This window comes from Siniperca chuatsi, linkage group LG7 (assembly GCF_020085105.1).
Source record: "Siniperca chuatsi isolate FFG_IHB_CAS linkage group LG7, ASM2008510v1, whole genome shotgun sequence".
In the NCBI taxonomy this organism is placed as follows: Eukaryota; Metazoa; Chordata; class Actinopteri; order Centrarchiformes; family Sinipercidae; genus Siniperca; species Siniperca chuatsi.
The window spans coordinates 16,277,496-16,287,968 of record NC_058048.1 but is presented as its reverse complement, the minus strand read 5'-3'; the positions used below and the strand labels follow the sequence as shown (position 1 = coordinate 16,287,968).

At 39.4% G+C, this 10,473-nt stretch overlaps 1 protein-coding gene across 5 annotated transcripts; it reads left to right on the top strand.

Annotated features, from left to right (window-relative positions):
• Positions 1–494: 494 nt before the first annotated feature.
• Positions 495–10,465, top strand: LOC122879431 (Rab interacting lysosomal protein). 5 transcript variants are annotated; one of them, XR_006378707.1, is made up of 10 exons: positions 495–1,172; positions 3,146–3,272; positions 5,281–5,402; positions 6,018–6,203; positions 6,662–6,831; positions 7,040–7,165; positions 7,277–7,375; positions 7,640–7,727; positions 8,087–8,191; positions 9,021–9,154. XR_006378707.1 is itself a non-coding variant. In XM_044203510.1 (9 exons), the coding sequence occupies exons 1-9, from the start codon at positions 834–836 to the stop codon at positions 8,103–8,105; spliced, it is 1,263 nt and encodes a 420-aa protein (XP_044059445.1). In that variant the 5' UTR covers positions 496–833; the 3' UTR covers positions 8,106–8,120. The 5 variants fall into 5 exon arrangements, 4 of the variants coding, with proteins under 4 accessions (XP_044059445.1, XP_044059444.1, XP_044059442.1 ...); XM_044203510.1 differs by lacking the exon at positions 9,021–9,154 and having other exon boundaries at positions 496–1,172; positions 8,100–8,120; XM_044203509.1 differs by lacking the exon at positions 9,021–9,154 and having other exon boundaries at positions 496–1,172; positions 7,640–8,181.
• Positions 10,466–10,473: the final 8 nt, after the last annotated feature.

Below are 10,473 nucleotides of genomic sequence, written 5' to 3'. Positions count from 1 at the left end.
TTGATGTTTTTGTAATCTTTTAATAAAATAAAAAGATGAAATAAAACTCTGCAAGACGTGTAACCAGAGAAGAAATGAAGCATTTATGTTAATTTTGACCGTACAGGGGAACTTTTTTTGGCTTGCTTTCCTCTTCGGAGAGGCCAGCGGGGTTTGGTTTGGTTCCTGCTCAAGCACATTTTAGCAATTTGGATACCAGGGACCCAAAAATAGGACCTTCTCTTAAAGGACTTACTCTTTACTGCCTTAAAGTCTGGTATAATGAAGTTATACTGTAGTTTGTCCTGTTCAGGTTTAGCCTTCTGCCTCATATAACTACTTTTTATTTTAGTAAAGTGACATTTATTGGACAGTTATAGGTCAGCGTTTCTGAAAACAGATCTAGAGGAAATTCAATGTTCATGCTCTGGTGCATGCATCAGTATGCTCGACCTGGCAGGCGAGTTTCTGCATGTAGCTGCGTGTGTATACTCGTATTACATTAGTCAGAAAAGTAGGAGGATCCTGCAGCGAGTGGACTGCGGGAGTCCTGGACCGTCCAGCCCTGTACTACAGTTCATTGCAGAGTACTCGATGTCCTTGTATTTATTTATTTACTTTTTGGTAGGCTGTTTTAATGTGGCTATAAAGTAAAGATGTTGGAAGAGAAGTAGGTCAAGTTCAGACGAGTCGGAAGCGTGGGCTCAACAATATACGCACTTTTAAACTACACATCAGCACTAGTTGTTTCCACTTTTATAATCATCCTGTTTTACTCATGTCACGCTGACGAGCCACTGTCGGTTTCGATAGCTGATACAGAGCATGTGAAGTGAGCTGCCGGGACTCAAGACATGGAGGCACCTGAAGCACATTCAGAGACCACGAACACAGAGGGCTGTTTCGACAGGACCTTCTCGGCCCTGACTGTGGATGATGTGTATGAAATAGCCAAACTGATCGGCACCGAGGTGGAGAAGCTGATCGATGGCTGTGGCAAGGAGAGCGTCGTGGGTCTGGTGCCGAAAATAGTGAAGGTGCTGGAGCTGCTGGAGAGCTTCGCGTCGCGGAACCATGCTCTCAAACTGAGGGAAGAGGAACTGCTCAAGACCTTCGAGGCGATACAGCTGCAACAGCAGAAGACACGTGTGGGGAAAGAAAGCGAGGAGGACAACGATAAAAATGATATACGGGTGAGAGAGATGGGAGCTTTTAATCCTCCCAGCATTTTGAAAACAATGTACCAACGGCGTCAATGCCTTTTACCCACTGTGTGTGTGTGTGTGTGTGTGTGTGTGTCATACCGACGTTACAACTGTGTAACAGTGCTTCACTTCGACGGTAGTAACGAATGTTTCGGTTGTGTTTTGTGTCGTGACAAGAGGAGACTAGCTACAGTACATGACCGACGCCTTCCACATGTAGCAAAAACATGAACATTAAAGGTACAGTAGGCTTGTATGGAGCGTATTAAATTCTTACGCTTTGTTTATTTTTAATTGTCTCAGCGGCCCGTTATCTGATATAAACTATACTTCCGTGCCTTGCTATCCGACTGACTAATTGATATCAATCCGCCAACGTTAACCTGAAGTACCTGCCCTGTGTCTCCAAGGCAACCGCGGTTTGACCGGTCCTCGCGGTGTCTTGTAACTGAACGGCTAACAGTGGGGATGTTTAACATTTTAAACGTTTACTTTAGCTTTTTTCCAACGATGTATAGGTATGTCGTGTAAAAGGTGTATGTTAAACTAGGTAATGCGGCACAGCAATGACTTTAGCTTGCTTTGGTAAGATAACCAACGTTAGTTAGCTACTAAGCTACGTTAGCTAAAAAGAAGCTAGCTAGCGATGCATCCGAGGGGACGTCAGACATTTACTTATGTAAAAATAGTAGAATTAGCAGCAGGCTAAATTCACTTGGATGTTAAGTATCAAAGTTAAAGCAGACTACTTATTCTTTAATAATGATAAATGTGGACGTCCAACAATCATTAATGATAAAAAACACTATTGTTGATGAGTTAGTGTGGTATAGCATGGACTATTTTAACACCTTATTGTAAATTGGACATTGGACTATCAACAGAGCAAAGTGGGCCACTGGGCCTTAGGGCAGTCTAACTGCTTAGTGTAGCTTAGTGGTTTGTGGCGATTCAGTTAACAGATTCTTTGAATGGGAATATGCACAAAGCATTATGTCAGGGGTTAACAGGGCCCCATCAGCTCAATTTTTCCTGGGGGCCCCCCAAACAGGTTAATCCAGCCAAGTTTATGTTCCACATAGGCTAATATGTAAAACCTCATTCTGCAAAGTAAACAAACAGCCTAGATATGGCTTACTAATTTCTCACTGGGTTGTAATGGAGTAAAAGTTAAAAAATAAAGTAAAAAAAAATACACAAAAGCTACAGAAATGCCAGTGCTCCAACTCAAGGACTTGAATACTCTCCATTCTCCATCCATGGGGATGTTGCATACGTTTCATGTTACAGTGTTATAAAGTGTGAAATTCATGCAGTTTGAACTAGTATGCTGCTGTGACATGAGTACAGTACAGGCAGAGGGAAGTTAGTACAGTACTTCCACAGCAGGAGCCTGCCATTGTAGTATAAGTGTTATGGTTTATTAACACAACAAAGAACTTAATTGTTGTGAGACTGTGTGACAACAACCTTTTGTAAAGGCAGAGAAATTATTTGAAACACTACTATTAAAGTTAATCATGCCATTAAAGTATTAACAAAGTATTTGCTGTTTAACCTACGTTGTTGCCAAGACGCCATCATCTGAAATCTCTTCTGCTACTGCTTATCCATCAGCATGTCTAGGCCTTTACACTTTATTCTGTAGTATCAGTGCACTGTAGACGAGACAGCGTCGTTATAATCGTTGCTGAGAAAGTAAATGAACAGATGTGGTTCTCAGAAGTCAGACTTTGCTGTTGAGATGTCTTGGAACCATTTCAACAAAATATCTGTAATGACTTAACAACAAAATGACACACCTGCCTGAACACAACCTATTTTGTCAAAGCCAAATTCCTACATGCTTATGAGATTTAAACAACACAAAGGGCAGTTGCATAAGATCTTGTTTTTTCCTGAAAGTTTAGTATCACGTCTCTGAGATTATGATTTTACAGTCTGTCTCCCATCCTCTGAAGCAGGAGCTGCAGCAGAAGGAGGAGCAGTGGAGAAGGAGGTGTGAGGAGCTGCAGGTCCAGGTACAGCAGCTCCAGGAGGACAGGGAGGAGCTGCAGAGCAGGCTGAAGGGCAGCCATGCACAGGAAGGTATGTCCTAGGAATTTAAAGTTAAATGTAAAATATGCTATGGGTCTTTTAAATCTGGACTGTGTTTACTAAGTTCCAAAAGACTTTTGTTCATTCCAAAAGCAGCATTTCACTTTTGATTGTACTCACATGACAGTTTAAATCCCACCCCAAATATGGAGATGTTACCGCATGAACTTTTAATAAAGCCTTAGGGAATCTTAGGGATTTTTTTTTCCATCTGTGAGAGTTGAGTGGACAATCAAAACTGGAAATGTTTCGGCCTTGGTGTCTTTAGGATGGTTCTCAATCCCCAGCGTGGGTTATGATACGTTTTAAATAACATAAAACGAATAAATGTGGATATCACAAAAACAATCTAGCATGCTTTATACCTCATTGCTTTCAGAAGCAATGTAAACAGCGCAGCAAACACCAAGTCATTCTTCCAAACAGAAGACTTATCCAGGGTTGCCATTAGCTCTTCTCTAAACAAGCAGATCAACCTCAAGGCCATTTGGTTATGTGGTTTTGCTAGTCCAGTCCAAGAATGCAAATATATGTAACAGTAGTTTCCGTGAAAATGCTTCTTCACCTATTGCTGTACAGATTCAAAGCAGTGTGTTAACAGTCATAAGCACTGAGGCAGAGAGCAGTCAAACTGGTTGTTGCAGTGTTTATAGTGCAGTTATTTTAGAGGATGAAGCAGCAGAAGTCACAGGTAGGAGAGGACTCAGAAGAGGGCTGTGCTTACCCTGCAAACATAAAGACGATGTACAGAAAAAAAATCACAGAAAAAGTCAACATTTGCAGAGTAGGTTTATTTTAATTATCACAAAATTATTGTCTTTTTACTTTGTAGATAAATAGTCAATATTTTGTAAGAAAAGTACAAGTAATTATAATTCCTTTGTCGGTGCACAAAATTTACATTTCACATCTACTTCATCAACTTTATTTAATAATTGGTTTGACAAAGTAAAACAGAAAATATATCATCTCATATTCGCTTGTGTTCACTGATACATTTAAGCATGTAGAAAACTCACCCCAGTAATGTGTGCCAGTGGGGGGAGTCGCTTTGCTGACTCTTGTTTTCTTGTACTGACAGGAAAACATAATGTCTTTATGCTCTTGTGGTTATTTGACAAGAGGCCGTGTGGCAGCTGAATGTGATCATTCTTTTATGTGATGAATGTGACTGCTATCAGGCTCCCCTGCTTCATTCAGCTGAGGTGCAGTTCAAATGTGCTGTCTATTATTTTTTTCAAGAATTACATTTTATGGCACTACAATATATAGTTTAAAAGACACCTTATTTTTTTGCTGCAGCGCCAGCATGTCTAAAGGCTCACTTTATCCAAATCATAAAAAAAAGCATCTTACCATGAATGGTATCTAGCAGTGCAATAGTTTTGGTTTTATTTGCCCAGGGTTTGAGATATCCACGTCAGAGATTTCTCCCTCCACTCAGATACAGTAGAAAAACTCAACAGTAAAATGTCTTTCCGAACACAATGTCTCAGTTACTCTAGATAATCCACAGACCTCGCGGTTTTACTTTTTAGTGAAAAAATTGTTCCTATGAAAACTGTTCACACCAAGTTCTGTGGATTTACTGGCACTTTGTGTCTGGAAAAAAACCTTTTTCTCACTGCTGTGAACACTACAAACAAAATTGTATTTACCTCTATATGGTAATAATTTTAGAGAACTTGTATATTTGTCTTCTTACTGCATTTCCCAAGGTTAGTTTATTACATGATAGATTATTTAACACTACATATCAGCAAAGTTACTTTATTAGCCATCAATTAACGATATAATGTAACAATATAACACTACCTATTCCATACCTGAATTTTGTCATCAATTGATTTTCCTTACTCTAAATCTATAACAAGAATCATAGCCAGCAGTGTAATAATCATTGCAAAGAGGGGTACACAAAACAGGTTTCTTTACCTGACCATGTGTGTGTGTTTGTGTTTACGTGTTTGTGTGTGTGTGTGTACGTGTGTGTGTGCAGGCCGTGTCCAGCGGCAGGAGCGAGAGGTGATGCTGAAGCTGAAGGAGGTGGTGGACAAGCAGAGAGATGAGCTGAGGGCCAAAGTCCAGGAGATAACCACCATCTCCAAAGAGGTGGAGGCGGTAAGGAGACACAAACACAAACGTATGACGATTCTTCTGCCCGTGCATTCTCATTAGACTGGAGAGAAAGCTGTCATCTTTGCTGGTGTGCTGTAACACGTGGACACACAAACTATTATAATGTTTATGGCTGTGGCTACACAGGTCGCTTTCCTTAAAGGCATGTTGGCTTTTCTTATAGAAACAATAGTGTTTATTGTATTACTGTCATCCTAAGATTATGTGTTTTTTAATATTTACACATAGAGCCTTGTAACAGACACACATAATTACACGGTCTTGTATCACAGGCAGCATCAAAAGAGAAGTTATATCACGTAAACCACACCAATAAATACACTGGAAGACAGGAAGTGCGCTCACTGTCAGGGAAAGAGTGGAGAGTGCAGAGATTATCCACAAAGTTACTGGATGTGGATTAAGCTGCACTTAAAGACAAGTCTGGGCAGAGTTTTCACCTCCACACAGCTACTGTGATGGGAAGTATGGAAACTGTCTGTTTGACTTTAAACCTGTTTAGAAGGTTTACTTGCAATCTTTCTTGATTACAAAATTGTTGTTCATATGTATCATATGTGTGTGTGTGTGTGTGTGTGTGTGTTTGTGTGTGTGCAGCTCCAGGAGCAGTTGGACCGCTTCATGAAGATGAATGCGGAGCTGCGACACAAGCTGAATGTGATGCAGGCCCAGCTGAAGAGCACCGTGGAGAGGAAGGCCGACATGGAGGCCGACCTGAAGGAGAAAAACAAAGAGATAGAAAACCTCCAAGCACAGCTGGACAGAACCAACAGCAACAGCCCCGTACGCATGCCTCTTACACATGATGGATTATATATATTTAATTTATGTTTCCTTTATTTCGTGTCCAAAAAAGTAAATGCTAGCCTACTTCTTACATGTATAAAAGTGTGCTTTTCAGAGATACTTCTACATGTATTTATGGTATTAAAAATCAGCACTCACTGAGCTGCAGGTCAAAATAAATGTGGGACTTTCTGGGACAATTAACTCATTCGGCTGCTCCACTCATTCTAAAATGTTCTGGACAAGAGCTAGAGATTTAAAAAATTTAAATTTTAAATTTAAAGCTTGTACTACTGGTCAAGTAACAGTTGCTTTCAAACCTACTCCAACTAAAACAAACTATCAGCATGTCTTTCCTCCTCTAACGACCTCAGGACTTGACAGTTTGTTGTTGACTGTAGTTTGATGTCATTTGTTAGCCTGTATGACCTGATGACTCTCTGTTCTCCCATCAGTCCAGTCCAAGTCAGACAGCTCGTAAGTTAACGATAAAGTCGACGGTCGACCAGAAGGATCCCGATCTGCCGTGCTTCACCAAGAAGGAGGTGCGTGACATCATTTTCGAGAGGAACAAGCTCAAAACCAACCTCTTCCTGGTGCAGGAGGAGCTCAACTACTATCAGAGGTGGGTCTACTTCGTGTGTGTGTGTGTGTGGACATGTTTTGTTTTGCTATCCTTCTGAGAACACTTTTTACTTCTGAAGTTGCACATTTTAGTAAACTGAGGTAAGTTTAAATGCAGATGCATCAACTGTTGGGTATGTGGGTGATAAAGTTTCTTACCATTGATATATTGTTTACATGTGAATGAAAGTGATTGTGTGTCTCTGCAGGGAGATCCTGAATGAGGAGAGGTGTCCAGGTTTCCTATTAGAGGCCGTCCGCTCTGCCATCAAAAAAAGGAGAAAGCTCATTAAGGCAAAGATGCTGGGAATTCCTGTGAATGAATACAGCAGCAGGTCTCTCTTACACACACACACACACACAACACACATTCATGATATCCAGAAATAACGGGCCGGTGTAGAAATATGCGCAGAAGAGAACACAGTTTTTTTTGTTGTTGCCAGTGATGAGGAGGAGAGGACTTCTCTGTTTGGGCAGACAGAAGTAGATGGCACAGAAGTTGACGGCACTGACAAACCAGCTGAGTCACGCATTCGAAACCTGTGAGTACAACTTCGACCTACTCTGCTTCACTGCACCACTCAGACTTGAAACCACAATGCAAAAGGACAGAGATGATGTCCTCATCTGTTTAGATCTCTCACCTGAGGTTTTTGGAAGTGGTGGTTTGTTTCAGCATCTGTCCCAGCTTATGTTTTTGCTTTGAGAAAGTTAATTCCTTTGCTTCCTTTGGTTCCTGTGTCTGGCGTGCTGTTGGTGCACCTTTCTATTAATATTGACCCAGACATTTTTCTGGTTATCTTTAGTGTACGTGTGAGCGGCCAGACAAAACACACAAGCACACATTGTGCGCACAGTGTGCTTCTCGTCAGTGATTTGTCCAAAGAAGAGCTGGTAGATATGTTTTAGTTTTGCTACTTATGACACATAGATCAGACTGATATTACAGAGGATTTCTCTTGACAGGCAAGCTCAGGATTATCTTAATGCCATTTGCTTGAAGAATGAGAGGGAGAAAGAGAAACGTCAGACGTGACAAAATTCCTGAGATGGATGTAAACCCTGATGATTTACCAATTGAAGCAAAATGACTTAATTTAATTTAAGTTTTTACAGTGTTTTATTTTAGTAATATGTTTACACTAAAACACAATTTAGAATTCATTTTCCAGGTATTAATTCAACAAATCAACAAAATAGATTTTAAGTGGGATAGATGTTACTCATGTTCATGTTTTTACCCTTAAATTAAGTCTGTCTTCCTAGAAATGAGCCGATGTTGAGAAAAGGATGTTAACCAACTTCGACTAATGAAGAATAGGGACTGAGAATTACCAGGAACTAAGACTCGCAGGGAGGTAAACTTACTTACTCAACAACTTTGGGAAAATACTTTTGAGTCTGGATGAGGGAAAGCCTCTTGACCGAGAATTTTATTAAGTGAAGAATTTGTTTGACGACTCTTGTCTGGTCAGGACTGAGAATACAGCTGAGTTAAGATGTGTTTTGGGTCTTTTTGGCTTTATTTGACAGCCAGTCTAATAATTTGCATTGTCACTTCTGCTACATATTATTTGAAATTATTTTTATTATTATTATTTTATGCTCTTTATTTGTTGTGTTCCCTTACAGTAGTAACTTCAAAAATAGAAGGAAAAAAAACTAATTAACAATAAAAACAAATCAACAGGAAGTATCAAACAACTTTATACTAACTACTGTATACCCCCCAACCATATCCCACCCCACCCCTCAATCCCAACATCTCAAGACATTTAAGTAACAAAAACAAAATAAGATAAAATAAAATACAAGAAAACAATAAATGAATGAATTATTGACATATATAGATTTTTTGAAATCAAATAAGAAAAATAAAAGAATATTTCTTTTAGCCCAGAATCTCCAAAGAGAAACAAGTAGAGAGCATTTATGAAGACAAATGATCAATTAAACTCTAACAACTGTAGCACTTTGCACTCTAACTCTCATTAAATGCAAAGAAAGAGCAATAAAAATGGGCCAAAAGCACCTCTGCTATAAAAACTCATCTGTGAATCAAAGCATTGGTTTCAACTCTCTCTCTCTGCTGATACTGTCACTGTCATGAGATCTTCATCAATCCTGGACTATATTTAGCTGTAATCCCTGACTACAGGCCTGTCTTTTCTACTCTGTCGGCTGCAGCTTTGGCTTCTTGACGCGGACGGGCAGCGGCCGGAGCCCCACCCACATGAGCAACTCCGCCTCCAGCTGGGAAATCCTCGGAGACTCAGAGGCCACTGATGAGACGGAGCAGCCTCCCGAGTCCTGCTGAACCCTTCTTCTCTCAGTCACAACTTCTTCCTCAGCTTGTAAGAGAAAATCTGGTTTGACATTTGAACGCAGCCCCAGTGTGTATAACACAAAAGCACTATGTGTCAGCCTTTTTAAACAGGCTCTTCAGCTTTCTTTTTTGCTTTATTTCAATCATAAATACTTTCATTTCCCTTTTGGTTTATTTCACTCTTAAATCCCTATCTATTTTCCATAGAAGTGATAAATGAGTACATGTAGTACACTAATACTATAGTACATATGGTACAGTGTACCGCAGTATTAAGAGGGATACTTTTTTAACAAAAAAATATGCTTCCTTTTGTATGATTCAAATATTAACACAACAATCATGTTATTCCTCATTGTAAGGAAAGTTTAATTTTTAGTAATTTTAGAAAAATGGGTTATTACGCATAGATGTTTTAATAGATCCTCAAACATTTTTAACAAAAACCAAAGACATTACAAAGGTATATATTCTGAAATGAAACTCTCCCCTCTAGTAATATGGAAAACAGTATATTAAGTTCACCTCTGTTCCACAAGAGGGCGTTGGGTCATTTCATAACTAATGTAATAATCAAGATTTTACCACAAATGTATCATGAAACCTTTGCCTCAGTAGGGGAATTTTTAAGCCATGTGTTTACTCATTTGAAGCACTTTTATGCTCAAGGGAAAAAAAGAAAGTTGTAGTCATATGAGCCTTAACTTGTGTTGTCGAGAATATATTTGTTAAATGTTGAGTCATCACACAGAGCCAAAGCCTTTTGCTGGTGTTTATTTGATGGTGGTGCCATAAATGTGCATGTGTACGTGTGTGTGTAAGCACATGTGCTCTGGCTGGTGTACCAGCCTCTGCAGATTGGTTACTTCACTTTAAAAAGAAGCTATAAGCTTCCTTGGGGAAATGAGAAATGTTTTTTTTAGTTCCCACCACCATTAGCTGACGAGTTACCAAAAAGTAACTACATTTACTGTGTCTGACCCCTCTGTTCCCTCTAAATGTCTGACCGGAGCACTCACACTCAGACAATGACAGTGGTTTTGAATTTGTTGAGAGACAATGTATGACCTTCCAGTCAGATTTTCCTGAAATACTGTGTGCAATTTATTTTTGTAAGCATGTTTTTAATGGTACGTTTTCACTGACAAAAACAGATTTAAGATGTCAGTTGCCATGTGAGTTAATTCTATTGATGAAATGTGATAAAAACTATTCTAAAAACTATAAATGTGGATTTTTTCCTGTGATATTGAGGTCTCAAGATTCAATAAAATCCATCAAACATAAAATTGTATTGAAAATCAAACTGATCTC